The sequence below is a fragment of the Gigantopelta aegis genome, chromosome 10, assembly GCF_016097555.1.
Source record: "Gigantopelta aegis isolate Gae_Host chromosome 10, Gae_host_genome, whole genome shotgun sequence".
In the NCBI taxonomy this organism is placed as follows: domain Eukaryota; kingdom Metazoa; phylum Mollusca; class Gastropoda; order Neomphalida; family Peltospiridae; genus Gigantopelta; species Gigantopelta aegis.
The window spans coordinates 43317795-43338138 of record NC_054708.1 but is presented as its reverse complement, the minus strand read 5'-3'; the positions used below and the strand labels follow the sequence as shown (position 1 = coordinate 43338138).

Below are 20344 nucleotides of genomic sequence, written 5' to 3'. Positions count from 1 at the left end.
AACATTCCCTACATTTCCTTCCTCTCTCAATATGTGTTTGGTCCGACGCCATATAACCGTAAATAACATATGTTGACTGCGTTGTTAAATAAAACATTTCCTTCCTTCCTTCCTTTTTCAAGTTAGGGTTATGTGACTAATAGAAAGTAAACTATCGTTATAATTACAGTTGCAGTGGTATGCGACCGGGAACGATAGTTATGCAACGGTAGTGGCATCAAACCACTATTACAGGTTCCGGATGGATTGTGGTGGTTGGTGCGGTGGCTGTAGGCCAGCCAGTTTGTTATACCTGGTACACATCGAAACCGTGGAGGACAATCACTGGGAACGTATGTATTGACAGGACTGTTCCAGTAATATACATGACTGAAAGTCACTTTGTGTATCCATTTTCATGTTTTCTCCAACTATCTAGGCTTTTAAAGAAGAAATACAAAGACGAGCATATGTAAAAATGTGTATATCTGTTATTTCTGTTGTAATTACTTTTGACGTGTGGCTAGTTTGATCACTGTTTTATGATATATTTGATTTTCATTTCAAGTTATGTTTGTGCTTATATTCAATTAAGCTTCAAGCACGCTGTCCTGAGCACAAACATCAGCTATCTGGGCTGTCTGTCCAAGCAGGGGGTTAGTTGTTAGTGGTTAGTGATATAGAAAAGGGTGTAGCGGTCTTACACCTACCCATACACCTACCCATTGAGTCGTAAAAACTTTCTGTGGGTGGGAGTCGGTACCGGGCTACGAACTCAGTACATACCTGCCTTATGTCCTATGGCTTAACTACGACACCACCGAGGCCGGTTGTCCCTACAAACACGTCCAGTGTAACAGAATCGAACACTGTGATTGGCACTGGGTTGGTTTTATGATAAAAACATTTGGAAACGAATAATGTCAAACTTCGTTATGTCGAACTCTGTATTTTCTAGATCCACAGTTATCACAAGGTGGAGAAAATTTTAAGTGACATTGTTTTCATCAATCACTTTTAAACGTGAATATTGCTAACATTACGGATGGGACGATTCATTTATTTGAAAAATAATTGTAAATATAACCTATACGTAAAAGACATTAATACCATTTTTTACCATGCCATGATAGCGTGTTCGTTTTGGGATACTCGGGCAATATTTTCCCCATGAGTCCAGAGGCTTGGCAAATTAATTTGACGTGAACTGATTGAAACAATTCAATTGTCTTTAGCTGCATTCTGGAGTTCCTAATATATGGGAGTCTAAAAGAAAGGTATATTTCAAGACATATTTCAGTAATAACGTTTATTATGATGGTTGCATAATGTCAAATCTTTGATGAACAATAATTTGAAAAAGAAGTATGGAATAACTGCAATAAGAAAAAATTACATAAAAGGTATCAATGATTTTTTTTTAATATAAGTAAGCACAAGTACATAATATATAATGAATTTCGTCCCAATAAAAACTTTAGTTAGCGATGTTGAATCGTTTTAAAATGACGGAAATGCGGCGCCATTTTATAATTCTTGAAGTTGAAACGTGTTTACTATTTTAAATCTTGGATATTGGAACAAAACATAATTAAAATTGCATTCCGTTGGCAGATTAATCACAGAAGTCAGTCCCTATTTTGGGACGCTACATTCATTGTTTACGGTTCTGGCAAAAATAGGCGTTCGGGTTTTTGCCCGAATTAAACGAAAATGCCTGAATCTATACAACATTATTTATTCATATTAGCATTACAAACAAACAGCTATTTTGGGTTGCAAACGAATCACTGCGCATTTGTACATGGATTTTAACTAATTTTAGAATGATTAAATACACAGTTATTCAAGCATAGGCATACAGACTCCCAATTTTGTAAGGGGGGGGGGGGGGGGGGGGGGCTTGTTTCTGCCAGAATTAAACGTAATTCCCGGATCTGAATAACTTCTTTTTTTCATATTAGCATCACTATCAAACAGCTATATAGAATTACAAATAAATCACTGCACATTTTTACATGTATTACAACTAAGTTTGCGGGTAGAATTACGGAAATACATGATACAAGGGCCTCGAGTTAGCCAATATTGTGACGAGCCTGGATTAGACGGTGTCCTTGTAAATAGCCATAACTACTAACTATGAAAGCAAAAGATCACGAACAAGATTAAAATTCAACAATATTTATTTAACAATAAACTCAAATCGCATACGCAGTTGAACTGTATGTTTTCACTGATTTATTTAGTAATAAAATTGACATGAATAATCAAATAAATATGACTAGGTTACTTTCAGGCTATGAAATATACCACAATTCTTAAATTACCTTAAAAGACTGAGTCTTATTAACCTAAGACAGTTAAATTGCACTATAATAATTATTCCTAATACACTAAGTCCCCAACGTTATAATATATACAGTCTGAATTTTGGACCAAGAACGTCACTAACTGCAAGAATATACTCTTCAAATACTTTGTTTGCGTACACAGACCAATTTCCACTGCATGGGCATCTCTCTATCCCTCCATATAATATGTATTAAACTTTGCCACATAAAAAAAAACACAACACCCGGGGCATACACCTTTTCTGTGTAATGGTTGCTGTCTATCTCCCTAAATTCTATTAATAATAAATACTGAAAATAATACCCTTTAATCTTTATTATTTATCTAATCATTAAGGTGTTCAGTTTGGTCTCTACAAGTTATCCCAGTAATATTCACATATGAAAAACCCGTGTAATTTAGTATTCTGTTAATAAACCCAACCCACCTATCGGGGCGAACGGTTGACCGAAACTGACAAATCATTGCGGGATCCGTATTTATACCCCCGCCAAAATCCAGCAATACTGGTTAATATCCAGCACTGCAGAATTATGTATTCCGCAGAGCGGGGTATGCATTTCGCAGAGCGGGTTAAAATCCAGCATTGCAGGGTACAATTCTGCATTGTAGAATTTGTAAATCCCGCCGTGCGGGTTGGAAAACCAATGACGTAATCTACTACTGAATAACGTCATTAGGCCTTACAAGCCTTTACATTACTATGCTATAATGAGAACCAAATAAATACAATTAGGCCTATATATACAAATAAATACAAGTTCCATATCAGATATAAGTTGCCTTAGTAATATCTTAAATATCTAATCTTTACCTAAACTACACAGCGTAACAGACGTCAAAAATAGCAGTGACAGATACCCGGAAGTAACTCTCAAAAATCCAGAACGAGGCTCGTACAAAAGCATGGCTTCGATCTTTTACATTCTTGGCTGTATAAAAATGCCATTTAACAACTTAATAACACTTGACAAGGTAAGTTATCTGTGACTACTAATAATATAAACACTATTGACTATGTATCTAAATGTTATACGATAAACAAGGCCTTGTTTTATATGTCCGGGCGCAAAGAATTGCGCTGTTCAATGTAAACAAATAGTCTATAGACTTCGATGCACGTTGGCGCTAAAACAAAATGGACTTGAATTATAGCTTAATAATTGATCAAAATAATTTACTGGTAATATCGTAATCCCGGGTTCTCACATTTTTGTCCGAATATCTCTGTCGGTTTTGCCCGAATTTCTATATTCTCTCCAACACTGCGGGGGGGGGGGGGGGGGTCAGTTGGCCGCTCTCACCCCACTCCCCGCTCCCCCCCCCCCCCTTCCTCATACGTTTATATATTCATATGTACATTAAACATCCATTCTTTTTTATACGTAGGCTTACCAAAAAGTTGCGCCGATTATCAGAAGAAGGGAAAAAGAACCGATGGGGAGTATCTTCTTTACCCGCCAATCCTCAACAGCGTGGAAGTGAGAATTTATTGCCACAATATGAATACCACAATGCCCAAAGAATTCGTAACTCTGAAGTACAAAAATGTCGGTAAACATCCGAACCTAGAAGATGTAGATTGTTCTGGAAATCCCATGCCTTCCAAATCTTGGTCTTGGTACACGGGCGAAACCGAGTTTTTCAAACTGGGTGTAAACATCCAGGTAAGTAAAAGTAAATTATGTGACTGTTATAATTTTATTACATATTAATTTTCTTTTTCTTTTTTTTAAATCCCCCACCAAACCTCCCCCAAAGTTCCTTGGCATTCCGCCACTGCTCCCCCCCACCCCCCCCCCCCCCCCCAAAAAAAAAAAAAAAAAGGAGAGGGGAGTTTTCTGTTAAATTGCACGTTACTTACAAAGTCCTGCTTAAATATCAGTCCTGCAAACAGGGTCATAAAAGAGGCTTAGTTTTTGAGTAGGTGGTCACGGAAAGGTAACACTTGTCCTCATGGCTAGACATTTGAATTAAATCAATCACATGTTCCAGGAAGATCTATATTTGAATGAATGAATGAATGAATGAATGAATGAATGAATGTTTAACGACACACCAGAACGAAAAATACATTGGCTATTGGGTGTCAAACTATGGTAATGTAAACAAATAAAGTGACGATCAAAATCAATATAAGAATTCAAGATGTAAACAATGTAAAGAACTGTGCAAAAACACAAATAGCACAGATAAATACTGACTTTTACTCAAAATTTCAATTTTGTGCTGTATTGGCCATTCTCAAAGATAATGTTACACCCCTGCACCACGGTGAGGTTACAGCACACGCAGGGGAGATCTATATTTACCATTGTTAGTATGACATTAGTATGAACGGTTCTTCAGAATACATCTAATTGGTCTTAAAGCATGTTTATCGTATTCCTCACACACGAAGACATATGTTTTGATATTAAAAACATCTCAATACGTGAAGAACTTGCGGATATATGGCTTTCTTTAATATGGTGGGCGCCATCTTGGAAAATGGTTGCCATGCGAATCGCATGCAGTTTTGAAAGTGTTATCAGGCGATTTCATGATCCCCACACAATAAACGATAAATCTAGCTAGAGGAACCGGTATCCCCCTATTTTGGTCCTGTTTGCAGGACTATAGTTCAGCCGAATTTACAGTCCTGTTATATATACAGGGTACATTTATGTATGTATGTATCTATTGTGTGTGTGTGTGTGGGTGTGTGTGTGTGGGTGGGTGGGTGTGTTGGGGGGGGGGGGGGGTGTCGGTCCATTCTGTATGCCTTAATGTTAATGTCGCGATGCAGGCACAAATAGGTGATATACTTTCTGGTATAATCACCAAATTAGTTTGGCTTTTCCCGTCTAGGGAATAGGTGCTTTTTGTGCCCCATAACAAGAACATTAAGGGAAGGTGTGACATTAACTTATATGACAAATTACTGGTATCCAAATAAAATAAACAACAATAGACCAGGGTAAGTTTTAAAATGATAATTATTAATATCACAATTACTCACAATACATATATTACCTTTAAATATTTTCTTATTTGGAGTTACGTGTCAAAGAATGGATCGTTAAGTTAATATGTTACCGTAACTTATTAAAACTCTATTGAATAAAGGTGTGTTAAGTAATAAATTCTAGCTAACAGTAGTTGTAGTCATATATTTATATAATATAGCTATTTAAGCTAATACTCCAACACAAGACCAGAACAGGGAACACATTCTACTATCAAGGAACACGTCTCTAATATTAACACATCTTAGGCACATCAACAACAATTATATTTACCAAAGTTCGATCCATGAATCCCTGCCACGCAACACCTAGTCACAATCGTAAGCCCCGTCTGGCTATCCACTCAGTCAATTTTAACAAAAGGTCATGCAATGAATCGGACGTCGTTGCCGACACCAAAGATATTCCCTGGATAGGCTTGAAGAACGCCTTTCTTACTTCTTTGGTCGTAATTAGCGACAGTAAATGGATAATTACACCTATCCTGACACTTAATCGTTACATGAAGATAATTGATTCTAAGTGTAACTTGGCTGACTAAACCACTGGTAATAATGGATTAATCAACTGATGGCAAATTAAATCAGTATACTCAACTATTCTCCAACAAGAGCCAATATGTTAGGTGTTTCTACAATATAATCATTGATATCATATAATATACCAGTCTTCATTACTAACCAGTAACAGGTGCTGGTTCTCGGTGTCTGGCTGTAAATATACATATTTCAAACTCAACAATCGGTCAATAGATAATGAAGTTATTTAGTAATAACATCTTGATACACAGGTTTGTTAACTATATATCAAATGTCTGTTGCACAACTGAAGGCCCTAATTAGGTGTTGTTGTCAATATGAACAACAATTGTTGGCAAGGCGTCTTTAATGGGTAAAAACACTATAAGAGCTTGAAGGGATCCCGTCATACCCGATCCCATCAAATTAGGTTATTTACCATACCTAAGGTACGGAAATATACTATCATAAAAATGTATATGAAACACAATATTTTGTAAAAACTATGTCTTAACCGATGCATCCGGGTCAAAATACATACATACATACATATAAATTCATATATTAAATAAAACGGTGGGTCCACCAATCCAAACTTCCAATTTTTGTGTTGTTTGGTGACACATGTTTAAATACACACAACCATTTCACTTGATGTCTGCAAGGCTGGTTTTATTTCCGAGAAAGGGCATCGGCGAGGACGTTCCAATATGGGCAATTACAATAGAATATTCTTGGAGTAGAAGGTTCCATTACAGTATACGGTGATTGGTGTATTTTATTCGATGAATAAAAGTTTGGTTTTCTTTTTTCTTTCTTTTTTTTCAAGATTTATTGACCCCAGAACATAGGCAGTGAACAGGTTGAGGAGCCGTAGTCACTGCCTTACAAAGTACATATTTAAACAATAGTATCTAAACAAAATATGCTATTTAAATATGTTAATGCTTTCTATGATATTTATAAGACGGAAAGAGAGAGAGAGAGAGAGAGAGAGAGAGAGAGAGAGAGAGAGAGAGAGAGAGAGAGAGAGAGAGAGTGCAACAGCAGTAGATAAGTATAAAGAAGTTGTGGGGATATTGAGAGTGTATTAGAGAATTACATTTTAATTAGTACTCTATTTCCAAGTAAACTTTCAAAGCATTATTTTTAATTAAAACATTCTTTCAAAGAGTGTTTTATAGGGTGTTTATTGCTTATGAAATGCTTCATAGTTGCAATTTTTGTAATAAATATATTTTTCTATTTCAAAATTATTTTGTGGAATATTTTTCGCGGCATGTACATGTAAATTTCTTTTTTGTATTTTCATACTGTAAATATAATATTTTACGTTGATAGTCAGGCAATTTACAAAATCACCTTTTTTGATGAAACAGTTCTAAAGCTCCCTGTGATTCAGGGTGATAAACACTAGACTTAACTTGTTTTATGTCTGAAAGGACCGTCACTTGCTGAAACAATCCTGCCATGAAATTAGTACCTTGGTCGAATTGTAAAATGTCTGGCAAACCTACCATCGTGGAATATTTAATCAGAGCCCTGGCCACCACAGCTGCTGTAACTTTGTAGAGTTTTCCAGAGTTGTCTGCCCTGGGCTTTGGTTTCAAGCTGCCTCCATGTGTGTCCTGCCTTCTTGTTGTCCACCTGGAAGTCTCTTCGCCATGTGTTCTTTAGGCAGCCTCTTTTTCTTCTGCCTTGTGGGTTCCATCTCAGAGCCTGCCTGGTGGTATTCGATGCTGCTTTCCAGAGCGTATGACCAATCTATCCCCATCGTCTCCTTATAATCTCATCTCCAGTAGTCAGTTGGTGTGTTCCCTCCCACAAGTCTATTTACGCACATGATCGTTAGCAAATATTGATTCCCACTAGTTATACGAGGGAGGGGACCCACGCTGTCAATCAATACTTTGGAAAAAGCTTCTCCTACTATAGGTATTAGTTTAAGGGGAGCGGGTGGATTTTTTAAAATGTAGTTTCCCCACTAGTTGACAGATGTGACAAGTCTTACAAAACTCTGCATTTTCATCATACATTCCTGACCAAACAAATTCTGACTCAATATCTTCATACGTTTTCGTTCGTCCCAAATGTCCAGGAAGCAAACTCTCATGACACAAACTTAAACTTTCTGCTGTGTATATTTTTGGAACAACTACTTGGAACCTTTCTATGCCTAACCCAGATGTTAATATCATATAATATACCAGTCTTCATTACTAACCAGTAACAGATACTGGTTCTCGGTGACTGGCTGTAAATATACATATTTCAAACTCAACAATCCGTCAATAGATAGTGAAGTTATTTAGTAATAACTTCTTATTACAAAAACAGATTTGTTAGCTATATATCAAATGTCTGTTGCACAACTGAAGGCCCTAATTAGGTGGTGTTGTTCATATGAACAACAATTTTAGGCAAGGGGTCTTTAATGGGTAAAACGAACTAAGAGCTTGAACGAATCCCGTCATAGTTAACAAAACCATATTAATATACGGATCCCTATGTTTGCACAAGCAGTCAAAATTACTTTTAACAGATGCGGATGCTATCATGGATCTCTGTCGGTTGCCCGAGTACTCTAACTGTAAGAGAGCTAGACAGACATTTGGAAGGTTATACGCACTGTGTGTAATTAAAGCGCCACAACCTTCCAAATGTCCATCTAGCTCTTAATACTTGCGCTAATGTCGGTTACATGTTCTCTAGGAGTGACGGTAGGGATATAAAGTAAAAGGGCAAACACATGCACATATGTGGTTTTGGCCTACTGACTATATTATACTGATGAAAAATAATAAGCCAACAAATTAAATTATAACACAAATTTAATTTACTACAAGCGTAATGTCCATATTATAATATTATATATTATAACGTTATAATCTTGAATTGACGAACTGACTGCCACTAACATGTTGATGTTTTGACACTATGGACTGGGACCTTCGGTGTGATCCAACCGGAGAGAACTTTAAGTTTTCCCTCTGTCCGTCCGTCTGTCTGTCTCTTCTACGTATAAGTTTTCAGACGTAAGGTTGGTAGGTATAGGGTTCGCAGCCCAGCACTGGTTCCCACCCAGAGCGAGTTTTAACGACTCGATGGGTATGTGTAAGGCCATTACACCCTCACTAACCACTAACAATTAACAACTAACTAACTGTCCTGGACAGACAGCCCAGATAGCTGAGGTGTGTGCCCAGGACAGCATGCATGAACCTCAATTGGATATAACCATGAAAGTAGGTTGGAATGAAATCAAATGTATTGCTTTAGCAGTTCTCTCATGTTATATTTTTTTCTTTTCGTCACAATATGTATTATGTTTGTATCGCAGTCAATGATGGTCAGGGAAACCGATTTCACATTTGCGCGGCATTATGGAGAACACGTCGTAGGTTTTGGAGAAGCCCGAGACAGTTACACCAAGCACTACAATCAGAAGAGAAACAAATGCGGCCCAGTGGGCACATTTCACATCGATATGCGCGGGACAGGACTGAAGGTTGACGACGACGTAAGTGGAGTTTAAAGGGTTTTTCGTTTGTTTAACGATACCACTAGAGCACATATATAGTAATCATCGGCTAGTGGATGTCGAATATTTGGTAATTTTGACATATAGTCTTAGAGAGGAAACCCGCTACTTTTTCCATTAGTAGCAAGGGATATTTTTATATGGCCCATTCCACAGACAGGATATCACACACCACGGCTTTTGATATACCAGTGATGTGCACTGGCACCGGCCTCGGTGGCGTCGTGGTTAGGCCATTGGTCAACAGGCTGGTAGGTACTGGGTTCGGATCCCAGTCGAGGCATGGGATTTTTAATCCAGATACCGACCCCAAACCCTGAATGAGTGCTCCGCAAGATTCAATGGGTAGGTGTAAACTATTTGCACCGACCAGTGATCCATAACTGGTTCAACAAAGGCCATGGTTTGTGCTATCTTGCCTGTCGGAAGCGCAAATAAAAGATCCCTTGCTGCTAATCGGAAAGAGTAGCCCATGAAGTGGCGACAGCGGGTTTCCTCTCAAAAATCTGTGATCTCTTTAACCATATATCTGACGCCATATGACCGAAAATAAGTGTTTAGTGCGTCGTTAAATAAAACATTTCTTTCTCGTGCACTGGCTGAAACGAGAAATATCCCAATGGGCCCACCAATAGACGTAGGCAGAGATGTACAAGATCGGAAGAACACCTTTAGAGTATTATATATTTAATATCACATTTCTTTTTCGGGCTGATTCTGAATTATAGAATGTATTCTTGTGTAATCACGAAATATAGAACTTCTAGATTTTGGTATCCCCACTCTCATGACTAGTGATATTCAGTCTTGGGCTAGTAGATAACTACTGTTGCCATGCCCAGTGACGTTTTGTCGGTCAAATGTTGCAGTTAAGTCTATTTTGTAAATATGAATATCCTGCCCCCTCCCCAAACCTTCAATGTTAGTGTTTTCAAGCTCTATCTTCCTCTTTAGGTGACATATCTGACTATTACTATTATTTAGTAAAATTGTATTAACTTATAGTAAAGTAGGGCTAGTGAATTTTTAATCGTGACTAGTAAATGTTTTAAATCACTGATCCCATGGCTAGTGGATTTTATAAAAAGCCCTGCGAAATAAAAGCATTACATTAACAAAAACCGAGGCCACCATAAATAGCGCACTGCAACACATGGTTAAATATTGTCAGTCAAATGTTGAAGAAATAGTACAATTAGCAGTCAGTTGAAAAACAGAAGGTGAAGAAGAAAAAGAAGAAAGAAAGAAAAAAGGTAAATGTTCCTCCTTTCTCCCCATAACAAACGTTTATAATAGATAATTAAATAAACACACACACGCACACCACACACACACACACACACATATATATATATACACACACACACACACACACACACATATATATACATATATACACATACGTATATATATGTATATGTATATATATATATATCTATATATATATATATATATATACATACATACATATATAGATATAGATATATACTGACACACAATGAAAACGCAAAACAGATATTTTTCAATATTTTGTTGTGATTAATGAAAAATATAATTTTTGAACTTAAAATAACAATTGATGAGAGGAAGCCATTGATTGGTACTTTTGTCTGGGTTTTAATCCTGGTTTTGTTCTCGTTACACATACAATAGCAGAAACACACAAAATGGTGTGAAATGCATTCACTACATGCTCAATCATGCTGCATCCAGTATGTGGACACATCAAAGTCACACAAGAAGACAAGAATTTATTTACACTCGGGCCGTTGCACAACGGCATAGGAGGAATATATACATATACAATTTGTAACATTCACGTGACAAGATGGTTGATAATGAACATATACAAAGACCAATAAATAGAATTCTATAAGAACGGTGTCATATTCCTCGTCACATTAAGAATGCCACGACTCGGAGAAGAACAAAGGGAGCGAGCGTTGGACATGGTTCAAGGGGGGACTTCGCAAGGCCAAGTTGCTAGGACCTTCAGAGTCCATCCATCAACTATCGGACGACTTGTTAAACGTCATCAACATACCGGGAGTGTCCGTGATATCCCTCGACCTGGTCAACGTCCCTTTACGACCCCACGCTAAGATCGGCAGATTCGACGACATCACCTCCGTGACCGGTTCAGAACTGCGACGATGGCAGCAAGCAACACGATAGGACGTAATGGAAGGCATTATCCATCCGATGACGGTCATCCGTCGACTCAGACGCCCGTACAACGGTAATATCATGACACCGTGACATCGTGCTGCGAGACTACAGTTTGCTCTCTAGAATGATAATCATCCACCAGCCTTTTACCGGAGCATTGTTTTCTCAGATGAGTCCCGTTTCTCTGTCGCCTTTGCCGATGGAAGAGCACGTGTGTACAGGAGACTCCATGAACGGTACGCTGATGGATGTGTGAGGGAACGTGATCGGTTTGACGGCGGTTGTCTGATGGTATGGGGGGCAATCAACTGTGATTTAAAAAGTGATCTCATCATTGTCCACGATGCCCTTACAGCTCAGCCTTATGTTGACGTCATTCTAAGACCAGTTCTCCAGCCACTTTTGCGCCGTCACCGCAGACCAGGAGGTCCCTTTCTGTTTCAAAAAGACAATGCCCGTCCACATACTGCAATAATTACCCAGGCATTCCTGCAACAAGCCTGTATCACCGTTATGAACTGACCCGCCGTTTCACCGGATTTGAACCCAAATGAACACATGTGGGATGAGTTAGGATGTCGTGTACGTCACCGCCAGCCACCTTCGCGTAACGTCGCTGAGCTTGCACAGGCGTTGGAGGAACATTCCTGTGGCTTCTTTGAGATGTTTGTGCCAATCCTTTTCCCGTCGTCTTCACGCATGCTCACGGGCCAATTTTGAGCACACCAGATTCTGACCTTGATATGGGGGGGGGGGGGGGGGGGGGGGGGGGGGTGGTGACGTTGAACTTTTCGATTTCGAATTCAAATCGATTACTGATGATAACTGGCCATGTATCCATGTGAATGTGTCTCAAGAATACCAGTTATTAATGTCATATTACATTATCCATCAATTCATTAATAGTTTGTCGTTATTTGCAATGAGAAGGGTTTTTATTTTTTTTGCATTTTCATTGTGTGTCAGTATATATAGATATATACGAATAGAAAATCCTTCTGTGTTTCTGGCACATCTCCTCTAAAGTAGCAAGATGGCTTGAGATAATATGTCAGAAACCTCCTTAAAAAGTCATATATCCCTCTTTAATTCAAATTTTCGCTTGTTCAGGCTTCATCAGGAAAATTATAAAACTGCATGAAAACATGACAAATATATGACTCTTAAAGGAGGCCTCTGACATTTTCTTTATAATATATATATATATATATATATATATATATATATATATATATATATACACACACACACACATACATACATACTTATTATAGACATATACATACACATGCAGGCTTGCACGTCTAAACTTGTTCAACAAAAGCGTTTCTGTATAGCAAGAGTATACGGCATATGACAATGTTATGACATTGCTCCATTTTATCCGCAGCTTGAGTGGATGGCTGAAGGACAATTTGCGTATGGAGAATGGACCAGAGACCATGGAAATGCCACCGTGGACATACTGGCAGGCGGCTATGCGGGCGGACTGAAACCCATCGAGCCCATACTTCTCATGCATAATCCAAACGATATATACTAAAGGTATACTGTACATAACCCATTTTGTATATAGTTTAATTTACATATATATTCCAAAGGTATAAGCTATGAGAACTTAGGTTACATAATATACAATAGTTTTGGGGGTTTTTTTTCTACCTCTAACATTAATATTCATACATATAACCTCTTGATAAAAAGTTAAAGTTTATTTTGATTAACGACACTACTAGAGGACATTGATTTATTAATCATAGGCTATTGGATGTCAGACATTTGGTAATTGTGACATATACTTTAAAAGAGGAAACTCGCTTAATTTTTATTAGTAGCAAGGGATCTTCCATGAGCACCATCCCACAAACAGGATAGCACATACCACAGTCGTTGATATACCCGTCGTAGTACTCTGGCTTGGAAGAGATATAACCCAATGGTCCCACCGGCAAGGTTCGATTACAGACCGACCACGCATCAAACGAGCGCTTTACCACTGGCTACGTCCAGCCCCTTTATATACAAATAAGAGTCCACTTGTTAAACATACTGGATATACCAATAATAGTCCACAGATTGAAAGTACTGTGAATAACTTTTAGTCGAAACAAAATGTTAAAATTTGCTTAAAGCCTGGTTAGATAGATTTCAAAACAACTCGTTGTAAGATAAATATTATCTAACGGTCACTCATGTATTATTCTCTATTTAACTAAAACAGTTTGCGTTCATACTTGCATTTAAACTGTTTCAGTTACACCAGTTTAACTAAACCGCATAGCAAAGTGATTGAGCTATACCGGTATAGTGAAAAGATCACGTTCACATTTCCAGTTTAGTTAAGCTAGTTTAAAGCCTAAGTGTGAATGCAGCTAACGTTAAGTAACATACATTTGTGTGTGCGTGTGTGTGCACGTGCGTCGATCTCTCTCTCTCTCTCTCTCTCTCTCTCTCTGTGTGTGTGTGTGTGTGTGTGTGTGTGTGTGTGTGTGTGTGTGTGTGTGTGTGTGTGTGCATGTATGCCTCTGTGTGGCACTGAGATATATAATTTCATTATAATAATAACGAAGTGTTGACTAACAAAGATTTGTTAATTTCAGTTTTAAACAAGTCGGACACTCGACAAATGGCTTCCGGGTACAAGAGAAGCTCGTCATCTGTTAATCATCTGCAACTATATGAAACGTGAAACACACTTGAGATTCGTTCAACAGTTTAACCAGGCGCTGATCCAGAGAAGGCACTGAGGGCGTATCCCCCCCACTCCTTTGTTTCGCCGACGTCAACATATAACAATAATAGCCTGTTCAAACACCTCTTACCCGCCCCCCCCTCAAAAAACCCTGGATTCGCGCCTGTTACTAATGGATATGTTCAATGCATAAATTTCAAAATAAAACATTTCATAGTATTCCCTATGCTGAAATAACAATTTTGTATTTTATTTTATTAAACAATGTATTACTATTACAAAAATAAGATACTGAGACAAATCTCTCTCTCTCTCTCTCTCTCTCTCTCTCTCTCTCTCTCTCTCTCTATCTATATATATATATATATATATATATATATATATATATATATATATAGATGTACATATACATATACATATACATATATATTATAGATAGATAGATAGATACACCTGTACGTCGTTGTAACTAAGACTAGGAGTCAGAGATTATTCACGAGGTATGTAGGTTGGTGGGATTTCTTAAATGGACATTCCTGAGTTTGCAGCCATCGGCTTGTTGGCGATTACTATTTCATACTAAATACATTTTCTTGTTTAGAATACCAGTGTCTGTATATCGAATAAGTTTGCGGTTGTATACTAATTTTTGTAGCACTCAGTTTTTACTTTAATTTGTGATATATATTTGTTCGTACGTACGGAATTATTAAGAGGTAAAATCCGGTTTGGCCTACTACAAGTATTAGGAGAACAACAAACACCTTGTACATACAGACGCTGATATTTTAAATGAGAAAATGTATTTAATTTGTATGTTACGTCATCGAAAAGGCTCTATTGGTCGGAAACATTTTACAGTGGTTGTAAACTCGGGACTGTCCCTTTAACAGAGGCTAGGCAATAGTTTTGTTTAACATCACCGGAGAACATTGATTTATTAACAATCAGCTATTGGATGTCAAACTTTTGGTAATTCTGACATAAGTCTTAGAGAGGAAACCCGCTACATTTTCTTATTAGTAGCAAGGGATATTTTATATGCACCATCTCACAGGCTGGAGAGCACATAATACGGCATTTGATATACCAGTCGTGGTGCAATGGCTGGAAGGAGAATTGGCCCAGTGATCTTTACTGACGGGGATCGATACAAGACCGACAGCGCATCAGGCGGACCCTTGACCACTGGGCTAAAACAAAGTTGAAGTTTGTTTTGTTTAATGACACCGCTAGAACACATTGATTTATTAATCGTAGGTTGTTGGATGTCAACCATTTGGCAATTTTGACATTTAGTCTTAGAGAGACCCGCTACATTGTTTCCATTAATAGCAAGGGATTTTCGTATGCACCCTCCCACTGACAGGATAGCACATACGACATATTTTCATATACCTGTCGTGGTGCACTGGCTGGAGCGAGAAATAGCCGAATGGGTCCATTGACGCGGGTCGATTCTAGACTGACCGTATCAGGCTACGTCCCGCCCCAAGCAGCCAAAAACGATTAGTCAGTGACATATATCTGCATTTACAAAAAGTCACATCAGGACGAAGCACTGTAATTTTACTGAGGACTCCGGGGCCAATTTCTTATTGCCGATTTAAGTCGCTTCCAATTCCGTTCACCTGTAACTTTTCTCGTTGCAACTCTTAACTGAAATGTATCAACATACCCTAGTCAATTATTGACGATCTTGAAATCATTCAAGAAAGTCACCATATTCTTAATATACCGCGTGCTATTAGAATACGGTCTGAGCTATTTGATGCATACAGCAAAGAAGAAGCGTTTCGACGTACTGAATACGATGTTATCAAACTATACTGGCTCATGGGAATAGTTTGTTTTGTTTAAGGACACCACTAGAGCACATTTATTAATTAATCATCAGCTATTGAGTTTCAAACATGTCGTAAATTTGATACTTAGTTATCAGAGGAAACCCGCTACGTTTTTGTTTTTTTCTAATGCAGCAAGAGTTTGTTACATGCACTCGCCGACAGAGAGGAAAGCACATACCACAGCATTTGACTAGTTGTGGTGCACTGGATGGAACGAGAAGAAAACCAATCCGTTCAATGGATCCACATAGGTGGTTCGATCCTGCGACGCAAGTACCTCAAGCGAGCACTTAAATAGTACCTGCATTATACCAGTTTCATTCAATGTAACGTCATCACCAAAAGCACTGGGCAGAGGGCCTGTATTTTATTCATTACACCATCTACGGGAAATCCATTTGCTATGCGGAATGTCCTTTATACGTACGGGGTGTAAGAAGAGAATGAAAAACTTAATTATAAAGCTGGTTTAGCTGAGCAGACCGGCTTCGGTGGTGTGGATAAGCCATCGGACATAAGGCTAGCAGGCACAGGGTTCGCACCCATGTAACGGTTCCCGCCTAGAACGCGTTTTAACGACTCAATGGGTGTAATTTAGATGTAAGACCACTACAGGCTCTTCGCTCTCACTAACCACTAACCAACTAACAACTAAGCCACTGTCCTGAACAGACAGCTCAGATAGCTGAGATGTGTGCTTGAGCCTTAATTCGATATAAACACGAACATAAGTAAACGGAAAGAAGAAAGACAGCTGAGCAAGTGTGTAGCTGACGACTGTGTACGTGAAACATGGGATCTGAAATGATCGATGGTGTATTATGATCTAGGTTTGTGCGGTCGTGAACGACAGTTTAAACTTTGACTATTTGAGCGACTCACAAAAAAGTCAGACCTTATTCCTGGGCCGATATTTCCGAAGGAATCTTAGCCTACGAAATTGTAAAACCATCGTAAACTATGACATCACTATGGCGTGTGATCTAGTGACGTCACAACCTACGATGGTTTTACGATTTCGTAGCGCTAAGATGACTTCGAAAGTATGGGCCTTTAGTCCAGGCAGTTATGTAAATTTGCATTCTTTCGGCTTAAGTCAGTAAAATATTTTGTTTTTTTATTCTTAAGACTATCCAGAATCAGAAATACATTGGTAGCATTTTTGTCAGTCATTTTATCATGGTGGCTATCTTGAAATTCAAAATTCATAATTTAATGATATTTTACATATATTTTGACTCCCAGTTAACATAGAAACACAATTCTTGTGTCTTTACATTTTTGAGGTAAATTACTCGCTGATAACATTTTATTTAACACATATGGGCATGGCACCCATCTTGAAATACTAAATGGCCGCCATTTAAATATTCTTATATAAATCTTTACTTGCAAATGTACAATGGGCAATGGCCACCTGAAGTACGGAATAAATAGCTTATCTTATCTTATCTTATATTATCTTGTCTTATCTTATCTTATCTTATCTTACTCACAGTTGACCCACACCAACAATTTATCTGCTTACGTTTATGAGCTCAATGAATGAAGTTACAACACAGAAAATTGTTGTCTGACCTACGCATCCATCTTGAAATTCAAAATGGCCACCATTTTAATATATTTTTCCATATATCTCAATTCTCGGCTAACATAGAAACACAATATCTTTTGTCTATATGCACGTTTATGTAGTCATGAATTCATTGATGATTTTTTTATAATCGTAGCAAACATCTTGAATAGAGGAACAGACCATTTCAATGTATCTTTTCATATATCCTATTGAAGTTTAAGATGTTTGTAATGATTTGATGACTATAAATGTAAAGAATTGGATTCATTGACTAATAAAATATGCATAGACAACAACATTGTGCTTCTCCGTTAACCATGAGTTAAGATATAAGACAAATGCATTAGAATGGAGACCATTTTAAATTCCACGATGGTTTTCATGATTGAATAAATATATTTAATTGTATAAATGAAACCACCCAATGCATGGAATACAGAAATGTACTAGGACAAAAACAATGCGCTTCCAGGTTAACTAAGAGTTGAGATATTTGAGAAAAAAAAAATATATTAAAGTTTAGTAATTTTGAATTTCAAGATGGTTGCCAAGACCAGAAAACAATTTACTTTCTTCCAAAATAATCATCTGAGCTCATACATTTTGAATTTCAAGATGGTTGCCATGATGAGATATATATATATATATATATATATATATATATATATATATATATATATATATATATATATATATATATATATATATATCTTTGAATTCATTGACATAATATGTTTAATATACTTCAAAAATATGTTTCTATGTTAAATGGGAGTGGAGATATATATATATAAAAATAAAAAAATGAAAATGTCGGCCAATTTTAATTTCAAGATGACTGACATGATAGTGGTCAGAAAAAAACATGCTACCAATGGATTTCTGGTTCAGGTAGATCATATGACCAAACTTTTATTAACTTGAGCAAAACAAATGCAACCTTAAAAAATTAACATAACGCCCTGGACTGCCTGCTAACTTCATGTATGTAAAACATACGGTTTTAGCCAATATTACAGTTAATTAATTCGATATTTATTTTCTTTACATATGTACGGACATAAACGCAAACCTCGACATATTCCCTGCATAATTCACCATCTACAATGCACAAAGTTTAATTATTTCAAGTTTAAACAAGTCTTCTTTTATGTTTTAAATGAAATTATTTTATCTATCCATACCATAACCCAGTATAGAGTGGTTCATTACAATTTTATAAAAACTAGTTTATATCTAGATTATAAAATACCGGTTGTATGACCATGGAATTTATTAAATACTGTTTATTACTGCACAGGTAAGTGCTTACCTGAGGATAACCATTCCCTTCTAGTAAATATGATGGGGCTGGGGGTCGGGTTGGGGTCTGGACGTTGTGATGCTCAACGTGGCGTACCCAACACATACGTAACCTTCCCGGCTATTCGTAATTCCACATAGCATATTGACTTATTTAGCTTCAATAATCTATGTCCTCTAGTGGTGTCTTTAAACAAAGCACACTTTATTTAGCTTCAAAAAGTGGTATAACATGCGTAGATATGAGCCTGATTTACCCCACCCCACCCCCCCCCACCCCACCCACACCACCACGTTTTTCGCTAGGTAATCTCTATTAGGGTAAAAACGTGAAGGATTTTATTTTCTGAAATTTGAAATACCACAACGTTACAGTCCTCCGCATTAAAAACACTAGGTACTGTAACTGTTGTAGATACAAATGGCTACGCTAACGCACAGTTATAGGTTTATCCTTATAACTTGAAAATGAAATATTAATTTATTCATTATCGACTTAGTATTGACATACAATGGAACACATTTTGTAGGAGCCCATAAATTAAAACAAAGCTAGTATAGTATACATACATGTTAGTTGCATGCTCAGAACAACATTTAAAAATCTTCCATTGAGAGAATCAATTGTATGGCCTGCTGTTTACTTGAGATGATATGTGAAATAGCCCAATCCAATTTTATAAATTTTTATTGTCACTCTCTCGTTTCCTCATTAATTGGCAATCCATGTCAAGAAAAAAATATATAATAAACTATCTTGATACTCAAAACTGACAGTTGATAAACAGATAATTACACTGGCATATCGTGTGACCTAGTCGTGTGATTAAGTAGGTCCAATGGTTCATTGATTAATTTCAGTTTATTTTCCTATTTATGGGTGTTTACCACCGAACCAAATTGCTTAGACCACAATAGTGATACGTGGCTAAAGCTGCAACACACAACGATTCGATGATCACATACACGGTGAATATAACTATTACAACCCCTCAACCTTAAAGTAAAGGAAAAAACAAATGGTGGGTTTAAACTGCTAGTTCCGCACAAAAGTGCCATCCTAACTTTAGTAGGACTACACACATGCTCCAAGTACAATACTTATAGCAGGCCCCGTGCTTATAAACCTTACTTAACGTCTCGACTCTAATAAAGTTCAGACTTTAACGTCATGGCAACGCCATTCAAATAGCATTACGTTAAAGTCTGGACTTTATTCAAGTATAGACTTTAGGTTTTATAAGCACGGGCCCTGCTTAAACATTACCGTAATCTTATTTTGTTTAACGACACCACTAGAGCATATCGATTTATTAATCATCGGCATGTTTTTTGTTATAGTCTTAGAGAGGAAACC

General features: G+C 37.3%; 1 protein-coding gene across 1 annotated transcript; it reads left to right on the top strand.

Annotated features, from left to right (window-relative positions):
- The first annotated feature begins 218 nt into the window (after positions 1–218).
- LOC121384817 (A disintegrin and metalloproteinase with thrombospondin motifs 9-like) lies at positions 219–14462 on the top strand. The gene is made up of 5 exons (XM_041515409.1): positions 219–332; positions 3724–4001; positions 9201–9380; positions 12961–13115; positions 14171–14462. Exons 1-4 carry the CDS (start codon positions 242–244, stop codon positions 13111–13113), a joined length of 702 nt encoding a protein of 233 aa, XP_041371343.1. The 5' UTR covers positions 219–241; the 3' UTR covers positions 13114–13115; positions 14171–14462.
- Positions 14463–20344: the final 5882 nt, after the last annotated feature.

Bases quoted from the DNA above. Each gene is read 5' to 3' on its own strand.
- LOC121384817 (XM_041515409.1), top strand. From the start codon at position 242: ATGGATTGTGGTGGTTGGTGCGGTGGCTGTAGGCCAGCCAGTTTGTTA. The intron at 4,002-9,200 runs GTAAGTAAAAGT...TTTGTATCGCAG, and splicing joins AACTGGGTGTAAACATCCAG to TCAATGATGGTCAGGGAAAC. The intron at 9,381-12,960 runs GTAAGTGGAGTT...TTTTATCCGCAG, and splicing joins GACTGAAGGTTGACGACGAC to CTTGAGTGGATGGCTGAAGG.